Genomic DNA, 17750 nt, shown 5'->3' on the forward strand with positions numbered 1-17750 from the left:
AAGATTATGATGTATATTAATCTTAGCACTTAATTTAGATAAGATCAGTTTTACTATTCTCACATTAGCATTCTTCTTTTTTCCAGTGCCAGAGATGTTTGTGCTGCTCTGTATAACAGGTTTTGCTTTCTACATCAATGGCCAACCTCTCCACAGCCAGTTTAAAGGAGAGAACTACTCCACAAAATATGTTTGTAGTATACCTGGGTTACCTGGTCCCCCAGGGCTTCCTGGAAACTATGGCTCACCTGGACCACATGGCCGGATTGGGATCCCAGGACGAGATGGACGAGAAGGCAAAAAGGGAGAAAAGGGTGAGAAAGGAAATGCAGGTACTGAATATTCAAACCTTTTAAAAAATTTATGAAAACAGGCTTTAGTCTAAATAAGACCTTCAGTTTTTCTAAACTTTGAACTGCTGAGCAGTAAGACAGCCAAGTGGCTACAAAATAATAGTGGCAGCCAAGTGATGGCCAAGTGGCTACAAAATAATAATCACAACAGTCCTGTTGACATGCCTCCTTTTAGAGGTGTGGTATTACTATTTATGACCTCCAGAAAAGATTGGACTTGTAATCCACCACCCTTGAAAGCTATCAAGTTGATGCTAAATATTGTTTTAAGTCTTGACAAGATCTTTATGCTCAAAGTGAATGGCATATAAATTGAACTAACTAACTAACTAAATAGTACAGAAATTAGTTAATCTTATCTTGACATCCACCTACAGTTGTAAGTTCCTCATCCTAGGACCCCAAACCAAAATGGGCATAATATTGACCTTGACAGAGTGGTAGAAGTAGTGTATATGAGGATTTCTATGATTCAAATGATAAAGTTCCTACTTATATTTTCAGCCAGCCAGAAAATGGATTCTTTTTATTTATTAAAATTATATACTACCCATCCCCTCGACGACACCAGGGGGCTTAATTTTTTTTAACTATGTAAAAAAACAGGAACCAAAATACCTATAGGGAGTTGGGTGGCATACAAATTCAACTAACTAACTAAATAAATAGTACAGAAATTAGGTCATCTTATCTTGACAACCACCTATAATTGTAAGTGCCTCATCCCAGGACCCCATACCAATTAGCAAAACTAAGTTTTAATGCCCTTCTGGAAAGCCAAACTGATGGGCAGTTCTCACTACAGTGGCAGAGTATTGAGTATGACATCAACATAGTACTCAACATCAGCAGCAGCCATCATACACAAACTATTAATCCTGAAGAAATCATCAAAGTTTCCAGAGATGCCCCTGAGCCCAACAATGATGACAGTTCAATGCCCCCCCCCCCCAATTCTGCAGAGTGGTTTGTAAAAATGACTCCATACTATAAACTCCATTACTAGAAACAATACCAATCCCAGCAAACTCAGATCTAGACCAGATCTATCTCTATTACAACATATCCACTTCCATGAACTCAAAAGACAACTAGATATAGGTGAAACAAATTTATACATAGATTACCATGCCAAGTGCATCAAAAACAGAACCCAAAATCCATCCCCCCATATCCCACAACATACAACATCCCCCAACAACAAAACATTCCACACACCACCAACCAAGAATAGGTAAGCACACCCCTTGCTTCCTCAATCCAATCCAATACTAATCTCAAATGCAAACTAATCAATGCAAGAAGCATACTTAACAAAATGCTCGAATTGCTCCTCCTACTAAACACTGACACCTTTGACATTATTTTTGTCTGTGAAACATGGCTAAACATATCCTTCCCTGACTCCATTATCACAGCAAGAAACTATCTTGTCTTCCGGTCTGTCCATGAAACCCGCAGGGGAGGCAGAGTAGCTATATTCTACAAAAAATCACTAAACCTATAAAACATCCAACTTGCACATGATATTACCCTCCCTGAAACCATCATCTATGATCTGTCTTTAAATTACACACTTCGCTTCCTACTTTGTTATAGTGCCCCAGACTACAACATCACACATGTGAACAAATAAACCTCATTGCTAAAGTGGGGAGTCTCCTGCCCATACCATCTTGTCTTTCTCAATCTACCTCTCATTAACTGGAACCTGAACAAATGCACAACTGAACCCATCCATACAACCCTATACCACCCTGTTACCAATCTAGAACTCGACCAACTAGTAAGCAATACTAGATTCAACAACTGTCTTGACCTCATATTCTGCAATAGCAAAAGTACAATTTATGGACTACAAATAAAAGAACCCTTTTCCAACAATGACCACAGTATGATAGACTTAAGCCTCAATCTACACCATTGCAAGAATCACCGTAATAAGGGACACCCAACTTTTAAAAAGCCAACTATGAACTTATAGATGCTCTTGACTGGCAAACTCTATTCTCTGGTTGTAATACCGCTGATGATCTTCTTGCTCAAAGTCAAAAGAACTATCAGACTACACCTACCTCTAATAACCACCATAACCAAGAAAAAGAAACTACCCATAACAATAATTTTGGGGGATTGCCTACAATCCCCCCCAAATCCCTCTGGTGAAAAAACAAAGCTATGTAGCTAACTTCAAAAACCGTTACAAAAGTATATGCCACCAAATAAAGACGGAATGCTCCAACTATCAGAGCAAACAAGAGGAAAACCTTCTGCGCACAAAATCCAACTACGCCTTCTATAATTTTATAAATAACAAACTCAAGGACTCGAGACCGCTCCCACCACTAAAAGGACCCAACAACAAAGAATGCCATGATGAAACAGTCTAACCTAATCTCTTCAACAAATTCTTTGGCTCAATCTTTGTAAACAGGAACGGCTTCTGCCCAAATTTCATAGATGTACCACAAATACTTACAACGATTTAACAGAAATAGACTTCACTGGACACAATGTTGAAAAAGCATTGCATGGCCTAAAACCTTTTCTGTCAATTGGACCTGATGGACTATGTGAATACTTCCTTCCACAGCCATAGCTGCACCACTAAGCATAATCTTTGAAAAATCCTACAGGACTAGTTCCCTACAAAACCTATCATCATTAGCCACAGTCATCCCCATCTTCAAAAAGGGAGATTCCAGTCTAGTAGAAAACGACAGACCAACCTTTCTATGCTGCATCACATTCAAAGTCATGGAATCAATCATAAACCAATCCATTACCCTCCACCTAGAAACTAACTACCTACTTTCAAATAAGCAATTCAGTTTCAGGAAAAAATTATCTTGCAATCTACAACTATTGCACTGCCGAAACATATGGACCTCAAAACTTGGCCCGGGCAAAACAATAGGCACATTTTATATAGACTTCTGTAAAGCTTTGGACTCAGTGGTTCATGATAAACTACTTCTGAAACTGAAATGCTATGGCATCTCTGGGCCCCTACATGACTGAATGTGTTCCTGTCAAACAGACAAGTGGTCAAAATAGGGAGTGTCCTATCTAATCCCATTACTGTTAACAATGGTGTACCTCAAGGCAGAATACTAGGACCAACACTCTTTATACTGTACATAAATCACCTTTGCGATCACATTACAAGCGACTGTGTTCTCTTCACCAATGATGTAAAATTATTCAACACCACGACAACACAGCCACTCTCCAAAAAACCTTAACTCTGTGTCAGAAAGGTCAAACATCTGGCAACTCCAAATCTAAAACCAACAAATGTTCTGTCCTGCACATTGACAAAAAGAATCACAACACCAAATGCAAGCTGAATAAACAAGACCTTGCATATGACCCTCACTCTGTCAAAGATCTTGGAATACTCATATCAAATAACCTAAGTGCCAAAGCCCACTGCAACGACATCACCAAAAAGGTTTCAAGAGTTGTTAACCTCAGACTTCCGGGGTGGGGCTATGTCAGAGTCTTCTTCACAAATCGCATCTTCACAAATCCCATCTTCACAAATCGCACCTCAAACTCTCTCAACGACCTAACCCAAGTAAACCTCACTATAGACCATGTTGAAAAAGCAATCCAAAACCTTAAACCTTCTCTATCAGTCGGACCAGATGGTCTTTGCACATACTTCCTAAAAAACTTTCTTCAGCTTTAGCTGAACCACTAAGCATCCTCTTTCAAAATTCCTTCAGGACCAGCACACTCCCCAAGCTATAGTCAAAAGCAGTAGTCATCCCCATCTTCAAAAAAGGAGACCCTTCTCTTGTTGACATCTACAGACCAATTTCGCTATGCTGCATCTCATGTAAAGTCATGGAATCAATTATAAATCAATCAATCACCCTTTATTTAGAATCTAATAACCTACTCTCTAACAAACAATTTGGATCCAGAAAGAAATTATCCTGCAACCTTCAACTACTTCACTGCAAAAACATATGGACTACCCAACTAGATCAAGGAAAATCTATTGATGCAATTTTTATTGACTTTTGCAAAGCCTTTGATTCAGTGGTCCATGACAAACTACTCCTAAAACTCAAATCCTATGGCATCTCTGGATTCCTCCACAGCTGGATTACTGCATTCCTGTCAAACAGGCAACAAGTTGTCAAAATTGGAAGCGCCATTTCCACCCCTGTCCTGGTTCAAAGTGGTGTCCCCCAAGGCAGCGTACTAGGATCTACTCTATTTATTCTCTACATCAACAACCTATGCAATCATATCACAGGCAATCGGGGTTCTTTTCGCTGACGATGTAAAACTTTTCAACACCACGGACAACACATCTACTCTCCAAAAAGACCTCGACTTTGTCTCACATTGGTCTAGCACATGGCAACTTCAAATATCAACCAGCAAATGTTCTACCCTCCACATTGGCAAAAAGAATCCGAACTTCATATATAAACCGAATAAACAAAATCTCACAGCCAACCCCCACTTAGTAAAAGACCTTGGAATACTAATATCAAATGATCTAAGTGCCAAAGCCCACTGCAACAATATCGCCAAAAAGACTTCTAGAGTTGTTAACCTGATCCTACGCAGCTTCTGCTCTGGCAATCTCACGTTACTCACCAGAGCCTACAAAACTTTTGCCAGACCCATCCTTGAATACAGTTCATCTGTCTGGAACCCATACCACATCTCGGACATCAACACCCTTGAAAATGTCCAAAGATACTTCACCAGAAGAGCCCTTCACTCCTCCACTCGAAACAGAATACCCTACAAAAGCAGACTATCAATCCTAGGTCTAGAAAGCTTAGAACTACGTCGCCTAAAACACGATCTAAGTATTGCCCACAAGATCATATGCTGCAACGTTCTACCTGTATTGGACAAAATAAAAAAATAAATAAATAAATAAAATAAATCGGCTGCTGACTTTGCCAACTTTCCGAGTATTGGATCGCCGGTTTAGGCAAGCGATTTTTCTGGAGGAGTTCGCTACTGTAAAGGGGATAATCTGCTGCAAATGAGGAGAGGTGCTTTCTCCCTCTGCGGTAGGTGAAACACCCGGAATTCAAGCTCAGAAGAGATCAACGTGATGTGTGGATCCAAAGATATAGCGAACTGACTTCAAAAGAGGAAGTAGAAAGACCGATCGTCTGCCAGACACTGGGAGGAGAAGAAAGTGAGGGGAGACAAGAGGAGAAAGAGAGCAGTCAGGCGTGACCATGCAGATTTGCAAGCTGACATCTTGATAGATGGTGAGAGAGCAGAGCCAAACAGGAGAAAGGAGACCGAGAGATACAGAGGTATGGAGAGAGAGAGAGAGCGGAGAAAAGGGAGTGAGAACAGAACAGAAGAAAACATCCAGCATAGTGAGAAGATTAATCTGTCAAAAGGGGCTTAAACAATGAGGAGAAGAGTGGCTTTGAGGTGATTTTTGTGATTGGAGGGGGGAACAGAACTGACAAGAACTATATTGAATACTCAAACGCCTGATTGGATTTTGCTCGATTCATGTTTAGACTCCCCTTCTCTTCTACTTTTCTGACTTATATATACTTGGACACTGATTGACTGATTTCACTCTGGGACATTGTAGGACATTAACATTTGATCTCTGAACTTGATTCTATTAGTCTGAGCAGAGACAGGTTACAAGCGGTGTGCCACAAGGGTCTGTTCTGGGTCCTATTCTTTTTAATATGTTTGTGAGTGACATAGGGGAAGGTTTGGTAGGGAAGGTTTGCCTATTTGCCGATGACTCTAAAGTGTGCAATAGGGTTGATATTCCTGGAGGGGTCTGTAATATGGTAAATGATTTAGCGTTACTAGATAAATGGTCAAAGCAATGGAAACTGCAGTTTAATGTTTCCAAATGTAAAATAATGCACTTGGGGAAAAGGAATCCTAAATCTGAGTATTGCATTGGCAGTTCTGTGTTAGCAAAAACTTCAGAAGAGAAGGATTTAGGGGTAGTGATTTCTGACAGTCTCAAAATGGGTGAGCAGTGTGGTCGGGCGGTAGGAAAGGCAAGTAGGATGCTTGGCTGCATAGCTAGAGGTATAACAAGCAGGAAGAGGGAGATTGTGATCCCCTTATATAGAGCACTGGTGAGACCACATTTGGAGTACTGTGTTCAGTTCTGGAGACCTCGCCTACAAAAAGATATTGACAAAATTGAACGGGTCCAAAGACGGGCTACAAGAATGGTGGAAGGTCTGAAGTATAAAACGTATCAGGAAAGACTTAATGAACTCAATCTGTATAGTCTGGAAGACAGAAGGAAAAGGGGGGACATGATCGAAACATTTAAATATGTTAAAGGGTTAAATAGGGTTCAGGAGGGAAGTGTTTTTAACAGGAAAGTGAACACAAGAACAAGGGGACACAATCTGAAGTTTGTTGGGGGAAAGATCAAAGGCAACATGAGAAAGTATTATTTTACTGAAAGAGTAGTAGATCCTTGGAACAAACTTCCAGCAGACGTGGTTGGTAAATCCACAGTAACCGAATTTAAACATGCCTGGGATAAACATATATCCATTGTAAGATAAAATACAGGAAATAGTAAAAGGGCAGACTAGATGGACCATGGGGTCTTTTTCTGCCGTCAGTCTTCTATGTTTCTATGTTTCTATTTACATTTTGACTCCTTTTAGCTTTGGGACTTCTATTTTGAAATATTGAGTACTGACAGTGACAACAACCCAGAAATAGACTTTTGAAAGGGACTTGATTGAATTGATTGAACTGCCGAGATTGATACCCGATTTCCAAATTCCTGCTGATCCTGATTTTCCTGCAACCCCTTCTTACACCGGAGGTCAGCCAACATTTAAAGAAACAGTCCACGGGGACGTATCTAATCCTGCTCCAGTTAACAGTGGTGTCCCACAAGTACTCTCTTTATACTCTACATAAATGATCAATATCACAAGCAATTGTGTTCTCTTTGCTGATGATGTTAAACTATTTAATACCACTGACAATACTTCTACTCTTCAAAAGGACCTTGACCATGTAGCTGAATGGTCTAACAACTGGCAACTTCAAATCTCTACCAACAAATGCTCCATCTTACACATTGGTAAAAAGAATCCGAATACTAAATACATACTTGGTAAAACTGAACTAACAGAGAACCCTCACTCAGTCAAAGACCTTGGAGTACTCATTTCCAATTACCTAAGTGCTAGAGCCCACTGTAACAGCATTGCCAAAAAAGCATTAGGAATTGTAAACCTAATCTTATGTAGCTTCTTCTCTAGAAACATTGATTATTAACCAGAGCATACAAAACATTTGTAAGACCTATTCTAGAATATAGCTCACCTGTGTGGAATCCACACTGCATATCAGATATTAATACAATCGAAGGAGTCCAGAAATACTTCACAAGAAGAGTCCTTCATTCCTCCTCACGTAACAAATAACCCTACTCCTCCAGACTTCAAATACTACATCTAGAAAATTTACAACTACGTCATCTGCTTTAACTTGTTCATAAAATCATACATCATAATGTACTCCCTGTCAGTGATTACTTCACCTTTAATAACAACAACACAAGAGCACGTAATAAATATAAACTGAATGTAAATCGCTCCAAACTTGACTGCAGAAATACAATTTCAGCAATAGGGTGGTCACCGCCTAGAACACATTACCTGACTCTGTTATTGCTTCTCCCAACCCCAAAATCTTCAACCTTACATTATCTACAATTGACCTCTCCCCTTTTCTAAGAGGTCTGTAAGGGGCATGCATAAGTGCACTTTTGTGCCTAATGTCCCTGTCCTTCTGTCTTATTATCCTTTCTATTACTACATTCTACTTATGTTATGTTATGTTATGTTAATATGTAGTATAATACTATACTTGTCTGACAATAAATTAAATTAAATTAAATTAAATTAAATTAAATTAAATTAAATTAAATTAAATTAAATTAAATTAAATAATTAAATTAAATTAAATTAAATTAAATTAAATTAAATTAAATTAAATTAAATTAAATTAAATTAAATTAAATTAAATTAAATTAAATTAAATTAAATTAAATTAAATTAAATTAAATTAAATTAAATTAAATTAAATTAAATTAAATTAAATTAAATTAAATTAAATTAAATTAAATTAAATTAAATTAAATTAAATTAAATTAAATTAAATTAAATTAAATTAAATTAAATTAAATTAAATTAAATTAAATTAAATTAAATTAAATTAAATTAAATTAAATTAAATTAAATTAAATTAAATTAAATTACCTAATCTTGCTTAGCTTCTTCTCTGATAATATCACACTACTAACTAGAGCATACAAAACATTTGCCAGACCAATCCTTGAATACTGCTCATCTGTCTGAAACCCCCACCGCATATCAGACATAAATACATCAGAAAGTGTCCAAAGATACTTTACTAGAAAAGCCCTCCACTCCTCTACTTACAACAGAATATCTTATGCAACCAAACTTGAAATCCTGGGCTTAGAAAGCTTAGAACTATGTCACCTTCAGCATGGCCTAGGCATATCTCATAAAATTATCTATTACAACATCCTACCTGGCAACAATTACTTCAGCTTCAACCACAACAACACACAAGCACACAACAGATACAAACTCAAAGTGAACCACCCCAAACTTGACTGTAGAAAATACAACAGAAAAAACTTTAGCAACAGAGTGGTTAATGCCTGGAACTCATTACCCGACTCTCATTACCCAAAACTTTATTAGACTGTCCACTGTTGACCTCATCTGATTCCTAAATAAGGACCTTGTATAGGTTCACCAGCGAGCTTGCTGTCCTTGTCCAATTGTTCCCTCTTATCAGTACCCATCTAATGTATATAAACAATGTTGCATCTATGTATATTACAAATACATACTTGACAAATAAGGGGGAACACCCTCTCCTTCCTCTGTAGATAAAAGTCCCCAAAGTTAGAATGTGGTGTTTGTGTGTGTGTGTGTAAGCAGTTTGGCAAGGCAAGGAGCCTGTGGAGCACCGAATTGTCTCCATGTTGAGTTAGCTAGTGCAACTTGTTCCATTCTGACCCAGCTGTTTCAAGTCAGCCATACCCAATGAGTGGTGTCACGTCCACCTAGTCATGACCACCTAGCCCTGACCACCCAGCCACACCCATTTGACCACTGTGGGTTGTATTGGTCTTACATGCAACTGGCCCTGTGAGGGTAACCATAATGCTGATGCAGCCCTCAATGAAATTGAGTTTTATACCCCTGATTTAAAAGTTAATACCTTAAATTGAAACTGGAAGCTAATTGTTTCAATGAAGCTTGCACAATAGCAGTGTTATTAGTGCCATCTGAGGGGCCTCCAGAACTGTGTGCACCACTGCATTCTGCATCAGCTGTAGCTTCCGAATAGTGTTTAATAATAATAATAATAATAATAATAATAATAATAATATAATATTAGATTTGTATGCTGTCCCTCTCCGTAGACTCAAGGGTACCCTATGTAAAAGATGTTGCAGCAATCCAACCAAGAGGTGACTAAATGTGAGTGCCTGTGTGCAGGGCCTCCCAATCTAGGTAAGGATGCAATTGGCAGACATTTTTGAAGTGCTATGCAGTGTTTGTAGATACTAAAGAAGAAAGAAAAAGGAAGGGAGGGAGGGAAGGAACCATATTAAGTTCTGAAATCTTCTCTTATTTTGCTGTTAGTTAAAGAGAATGTCTAAAGAACATAGGATCCTAAGCACTATCCTGATTAATTGTGCCCCCACCCCATTTAGGGAAAGGGAGAAAAAAAAGAAAATGTGTTTTCTGAAAGTTGCCTGAGGAACATTAAGGAGAAACCATCATTATCGGGACTGGGTGTGGTTATTTGTCCTATTCCCTGAACAAAAGTAGTTATAAATTATTTGATTCATCACATGATCATTGATGAATCATCTGCAGCTGATTAGGATTCATTCTAACATTGCTTTAGTGATACATCTTTATGGGAAGAAGGAAGTCTTAAGTGCATTATGATCTAATTTAAGGGAAGGAGTCTAACTTCATAATCAGATATAAAGACAATGGAACTGACAAAATTAATAAAATATGTTTATTGATATTTAGATTTTTAAATATCTCCTTATTCTAAAATACTTTGTAAACTCTCAAGTCCAAAAGCAGTAAAAATTAAGCAACCCTGGAAAATTCAAGTAATTTTTTAATAGCAACACAGTTCTCAATTAATGAAATTAAATAAATCAATTCATGGCAGATGTGAATACTATCCTGTTACCAGATTTCAGTTTCAGTCACTTTAAAAAAAATCATGCTGATGTTTGTATTTGTTTAATTAAAGTTTGGGTCACACAAAAGATTAATAGGATTAAATGAATATTTTAATAGTAATCTAAATCTAAATTTGTTGATTGCAAATGAGGGAAATTCTCCCAATAGAAATTTTAGATGAGGAAATTCTCCTGATAGAAATGAAGGAACTCTATTCTTTGAATTATGATTAAAAACATATTTATAAAGCAATAAAAAGAAATAAAAGGCAATGTCAAATAAATTAAGAATTAAGAAAAGGAAAAGGTAATACTGCATATGAAAGTAGAGTGGGATGTACATTAAACCAGAAAGTGCAATAAATTCCTAAGTAATATATTTATGTCATTTGTGTTAATGTATATGATTTGTGCAAGTATGTCACTTGCATCAGTTTACCCAATTTGTAGTAACTTTATTTAAAAAAGATATAATTTTCCCTTGAACAGCTTGAACAATGGACTCATCAATTGATAAAACTAAATGCAAGGAAAAATATATGTCTTAGCTAACCAGCCTTCAACTATATCCATCTACCATATCATTAATTGCTTTTTTTACGTTAAACTTATTTTTCTGTCTTTTCTGATATATAACCATTTTCATTTCTTTCTACATACTCTATTACCTTTTCAGTATAATGTATGCATTTAAAAATGTCTCTGTTTCCCATTTTTCAGTAACAATCAATCAAAGTTCACAAATTCATCTACTTGCTCTTGTTTTCTGCCATTTTTATAGAGATTTTACAATCCATCCCATTTTCTCTGGTAAAAACAATTAACATAATGTTTAACACAGCAGTTTTCATATCCATGCTTGTCAGACAAATCACCCAAAAGTTATTGAAAATTATTCAAGTTTTCAGCCAACAACATTATTTACATACAAAATTACATGTACATTGACATTCTCAAATAACTCACAACTCTAATATTGCTGCAATCATTTATTTTCAATAAATAATAGCAACCATGTAAACATCATATGTCTTTGTTCTACTCTTTGTTCAATGCTGACTATTTGCTAAACATTTGATGATTCCCAAATATTCATTTCATAGAAGAATAATAGAGTTGGAAGGGACCTTGGAGGTCTTCTAGCCAAACCCCCTGCTTATGCTATATTTTCATCATATATCACTCTTACCAATAAGCTTCTAATATCATATGCACACAAAACTTTCCATAATGGAAGTATGTTCCTTTACCGTATGATTTTATACTTTTTATAAATCAAAAGTTGTACAATACATCTTCCACATTTATGCTCCTTGCCCATCATCATTTCCTGAATTTTGCTCATTGTCATCTTTTGTAGTCTCTCAAATCAGACTTCTGCTACAAACATTTTCAGGAATATTTAATTAAAAAATGTCCTTTTAATTTTTACGTTCATTTTTCTATCAATCTTCATATATTGATGCAGTTTTCGCAGCATATTAGAACAGTAAGAGGGGCATTCCAAAAGCTATTTTCATAGTACTCCAGTTGAACCATCTGTGTTGTGACCCAACAGCAGCTTGTGCAGCTGGTAGCGGATCCTGCCAGAGAAGAGGCTGATGTGGTGATGCACAAGTGGCCTGTGCAGCTGGCACCTGAGTCAGACAGTGAGGAGGCTGGAGAGGACTCAATGTCAGATGCAGAAATTCAGCCAAGCCTTCAGAACCTGCAGAACCTCCCATCAGTGACAAGAAAGAAGAGGAGGAGCCTACTCTTAATGCACAGGCACATGGAGCTGCCAAAAGGCAGGGATCACTGTTCCCCTAAGGTGCGTGGGTGTGCACTGGCGCACCTAGCAACAGCCTGCTGTGCAAGGTTTTTCAACCCTGCACAGGAACCGATTGCTATTCCGCCCACCCGATGGCTGCTCTCTAGTGAGAGAAATGCAATAAGCACACAGCGGCTTCTCTCCACATACCACTCCACTAGATCCTTCGGCACAGCTCAGTTTTATGGGAGGGAGGGGATTAGTGGATTTAGCTTCTCCTTCCTGACTCCTGATTGGCCAATCAGATGGTCCAGGCTCGGTACGTCTCCATGCTCCAGCCTGTCGCATTCAGGTTGCCTGTCATTTTTCGCCTTGGGTTGGGTAATGGGGAGAAGCGATAATTTTCTCCCGCAACCAATGAGCAGGTGGCAAGGGGGCATTTCAAAAAAGCAGGTACAATAGGCAAAGGTAGAGTTCCGTGCCTCTCTTAAAGGGGCCACAACCTTTTTCCCCACCTCTGCTTTGGAACCATCTCACATCCCCGCCTCCTCCCTCAGGACTGCCTCAGGGTGAACTTATGCACCCCGCCATGTGCCTCTGGGGGGGAAGGCTGGGCGTTCTGCCGTGAGCTTTAAAGAGAAAGGCAGAGGGAGGGTGAGGCAAGAGCTCCAGTTTGGGCAGCGCTGCAGGAGTGTGTGTGTGTGTATCCTGTGGGGGAAAAGCGGCGGTCATTCCCGTTGCTCAGCTGATGGCGCTGCCCAAACTGGAGCTCTTGCATCACCCTCCCTCTGCCTTTCTCTTTAAAGCTCATGGCGGAGCACTCAGCCTCCCCCCCAGAGGCACATGGCAGGCCGCAAAAGTTCACCCTGAGGCAGCTCTGAGGGAGATGTGGGGATTGCACCCATCTTACGCGCGAGCTCCCTGTTCCATTGCCAGTCCACCATGCTCCATGAGGTTGAACCCCATTCCCTCCGGCTGGCAATGGAGCCAACTTGGCCCCTGGGACTGGCTTCCACATCCGATTCATCAGAACGAATGTCAGAGAGTGAGTGCCTGCTTTCTCCTGCCCAGGTCATCGCTGGGAGTGAGTGCAGCCGGGCAACCCGGCAGGAGAGAAGGGAAGGAAGGAAGAGAGAGAAAGAAAGAAGGGGGAGAAAGAGAGGGAGAGAGAAAGGGAGAGAGGGAGGAAAGGAGGGAGAGAGAAAGAGAGTGATAGGAGGAGGGGAGGAGGAAGGGAGAGAAAGAAAGATGGCAGAGGGGAGAGAAAGAAAGAGAAAAGAGAGAGAGAGAAAGGAAAAGAAAGAGAGGAAGGAAGAGAGAGAAAAAAGGGGTAGAGAGAGGAAGGGAGAAAGAAATATAAAGGAGGAAGGGAGGAAGAGAGAAAGAGAGTGAGGGAGAGGGAAGGAGGGAAGAGCAAGAGGGAGAAAGAGAGAGAAGGAGGAAGGAAGAGAGAGAAAGAGAGAGAAAAGTGGAAGGAAGAGAGAAGGAAAGAAAAGGAGGAAGAGAGAGAGAGAAAGAGAAAAAAGAGAGAGGAAGGAAGAGAGAGAAAGAAAGAGGGAGGGAGAGAGAAAGAGAGAGGGAGAGAAAGAAAATCAAAATCTAGTTTGAAACTAGCTCAACTATTTAAGTGGCATTTTGATATTGATAGAGTTGCCCCATTCTGAGGTCAGTGTTATAGACTGTTGTGTTTGGGCCTGGGCCAGCTGTCAAGTTTTTGGCAATGAAGTTGGTTGGGGGAAAGATCAAAAGCAACATGAGAAAATATTGTTTTACTGAAAGAGTAGTAGATCCTTGGAACAAACTTCCAGCAGACGTGGTAGATAAATCCACAGTAACTGAATTTAAACATGCCTGGGATAAACATATATCCATCCTAAGATAAAATACAGAAAATAGTATAAGGGCAGACTAGATGGACCATGAGGTCTTTTTCTGCCGTCAGACTTCTATGTTTCTATGTTTCTATGTTTCAGCTGTGGCGAGGGGGACATTCGCCCAGGTTCGCCTTGTGCACCAGTTGCGACCCTACTTGGACCGGGAGTCACTGTTCATGGTCACTCATGCCCTCATCACCTTGAGGCTTGACTACTGTAACGCTCTCTACATGGGGCTACCTTTGAAAAATGTTCAGAAACTTCAGATCGTGCAGAATGCAGCTGCGAGAGCAATCATGGGATTTCCCAAATATGCCCATGTTACACCAACATTCCAGGATGGCCTTTCCAAGACCATGCTCGATTAATTGGTGTATGAGGCCTTGCCAGATACCCTGGAGAAGTTGGAGCAGCACTGCTTGGTGATTGAGGCCAGGTTGTTGGCGCAGGAGGTTCGTTGGACAGGACGGTCCTCTCCCTGTGTTTCTGGTGCCATGCCGATGCCTGCTCCACGACAGGAGGGGGAGTCGGCTGTGCCCGTCTCAACTCTGGTCCCTGTGGCCCGTCGCTTCCTGCCAGCCCTGCCTCCTCATATGACAGAGCGTGTTTCAGCTGGAGAGCCCATGGAGGTCAATTTCGTGAGACCCCGTCAGACTCCAGAGGAGAGGGCTCGCCGTCGTGCTGCTGGGCTGTGCTTCTACCTCGGGGGTTGGGGCATTTTGCCAATGTTTGCCCGAACAACCAATGGAGAACGGTTGCTGCTGCTGTCCCGGTTCCTCCCAGCTCTCCTGTGGTCACCCCGGGTACCTTTGACCAGCGTACGGAGATGGCTTCTGTGTTCCTGTCCCCATTGTGGATACGTCGATGGTGGATACCACATCCTTGGTTTCGCAGATGACAGTGCCATCGGGAAACGAGGGCAGCCCGGCTTGGTGGCAACATTAGGTCGGGCTGGGATTCAACCATCACAAGATTCTATGGCTCATGACTCCGGACTGTTTCGTCACCTTATGATTTTGGCTCACTTGATTGTTGCTCAACACCCATGGATTATTCCTGCCCTTGTGGATTCGGGGGCAACCATGAATTTCATGGATGAGGTGTTTGCTCGGCAACATTCCCTGCCCCTCTGTCCTGTGGACCCTCCGTTGACCATGGAAACTATTGATGGGAAGATTTTGTTGTCCGGACTCTGCCGGTGCGGATGTGCATCGGAACACACGAAGAGACCCTCCAGTTGTATGTTACGAGGGGTCTTCATTTCCCCGTTGTTTTGCGGTTTTCCTGGCTACAGGCTCATGATCCACATGTGGTGTGGTCCCAGAACCTTGTCACCTTTCCCAGTTTGCCGTGCGTGGACCATCATAGGCTCAAGGATGTGTAGTTTCCACGGCCTTGTTACCCAAGTGCCTTGCTGAGTTTACGGACATTTTCAATGAAAAAGAGTGACATAGGGGAAGGTCTGGTAGGGAAGGTTTGCCTATTTGCCGATGACTCTAAAGTGTGCAATAGGGTTGATATTCCTGGAGGCGTCGGCAATATGGTAAATGATTTAGCTTTACTAGATAAATGGTCAAAGCAATGGAAACTGCAGTTTAATGTTTCCAAATGTAAAATAATGCACTTGGGGAAAAGGAATCCTCAATCTGACTATTGCATTGGCAGTTCTGTGTTAGCAAATACTTCAAAAGAAAAGGATTTAGGCGTAGTGATTTCTGACAGTCTCAAAATGGGTGAACAGTGCAGTCAGGCAGTAGGGAAAGCAAGTAGGATGCTTGGCTGCATAGCTAGAGGTATAACAAGCAGGAAGAGGGAGATTATGATCCCGCTATATAGAATGCTGGTGAGACCACATTTGGAATACTGTGTTCAGTTCTGGAGACCTCACCTACAAAAAGATATTGACAAAATTGAACGGGTCCAAAGACGGGCTACAAGAATGGTGGAAGGTCTTAAGTATAAAACGTATCAGGAAAGACTTAATGAACTCAATCTGTATAGTCTGGAGGACAGAAGGAAAAGGGGGGACATGATCGAAACATTTAAATATCTTAAAGGGTTAAATAAGGTCCAGGAAGGAAGTGTTTTTAATAGGAAAGTGAACACAAGAACAAGGGGACACAATCTGAGGTTAGTTGGGGGAAAGATCAAAAGCAACATGAGAAAATATTATTTTACTGAAAGAGTAGTAGATCCTTGGAACAAACTTCCAGCAGACGTGGTAGTTAAATCCACAGTAACTGAATTTAAACATGCCTGGGATAAACATATATCCATCCTAAGATAAAATACAGAAAATAGTATAAGGGCAGACTAGATGGACCATGGGGTCTTTTTCTGCTGTCAGACTTCTATGTTTCTATGTTTCTATTAAAAAGAGGCAGATCGGATGCTGCCGCATAGACTCTATGACTGTGCCATAGATTTGTTTTCCGATGCCAAGCTCCCGGCTGGCCGGTTGTACTCGATGTCCAAACCAGAGCTCGTGGCTCTCAAGGAGTTCATTGAGAAAAACCTCACCAAGGGCTTCATCCGGCCGTCAACCTTGCCCTTGTCAGCCCCTATCCTGTTTGTAAAAAAGAAAACAAGAAACCTCCGCCTTTGTTGTGTTTACCGGCGCCTGAATACCATCACGGTGTGCAACAGGTATCCCTTGCCACTGATCCTGGAACTGATGGACAGGTTACGAACGGCCACCATGTTTTCAAAATAGACTTGCGCAGTGCCTATAATCTGGTGCGGATACAGCCGGGAGATGAATGGAAAATGGTGTTTGGCACCTGTTATGGTCATTTCGAGTACACGGTGATGCCCTTTGGCCTAACGAATGCTCCAGCTGTTTTCCAACATTTCATGAACGATGTTTTCCAGGACATGTTGGATCAATTTGTTGTTATCTACTTGGACGATATCCTTGTGTATTCCCCGACCCAGGCCAGCCACTTGGGGTCATTATGAATCAGTGCCATGACAATCCGGCAGCGGGTCACTTCAGTCTGTTTAAAACGTTGGATTTGGTATCCCGGACCTTTTGGTGGCCGCGCCTCCAGAATGATGTGCAGTCATATGTTGGCACCTGTGCCTGGTGTCAGATGGCCAAAGCCACTACTGGGCCCCCGCCAGGCCTACTACAGCCCATGCCAATGCCCACGAGGCCGTGGGGTGTGGTCTCTGGATTTTGTCACCCATTTGCCTTCCTCCTCCTGGTTCACCGTGGTGATGGTGGTGGTGGACATGTTAACAAAAATAGTGCATTTTATATCCTGTCCCCAGGTGCCCACAGTGCAGCTCACAGCCCAATTGTTTGTGCAACACATTTTCCGGCTCCACGGGCTCCCCAATCAGGTTGTGTCAGATCAGGGAACGCAATTCATGGCTCGTTTTTGGAAGGAGCTTATGGGGGCATTACAAGTACAAGTGTGTCTTGCCTTAACTCAACACCCGCAGACGGATGGAGGCACAGAGAAAACGATAGGCATTTTAGAACAGTACCTCCGTTGTTTTGTTTCTGACCG

General features: G+C 40.9%; 1 protein-coding gene across 1 annotated transcript in view; it reads left to right on the forward strand.

Moving 5' to 3' along the window:
• C1QTNF7 (C1q and TNF related 7) overlaps nucleotides 1-17750 on the forward strand; it is a 130341-nt gene that overhangs the window by 29613 nt on the left and 82978 nt on the right. Inside the window, exon 2 of the mRNA XM_070757357.1 lies at nucleotides 87-332. Within this exon, the coding sequence (XP_070613458.1) occupies nucleotides 87-332 (246 nt within the window). The remainder of the gene's footprint in view (nucleotides 1-86; nucleotides 333-17750) is intronic.

The sequence above is a fragment of the Erythrolamprus reginae genome, chromosome 7 (assembly GCF_031021105.1).
Source record: "Erythrolamprus reginae isolate rEryReg1 chromosome 7, rEryReg1.hap1, whole genome shotgun sequence".
NCBI lineage: Eukaryota > Metazoa > Chordata > Lepidosauria > Squamata > Dipsadidae > Erythrolamprus > Erythrolamprus reginae.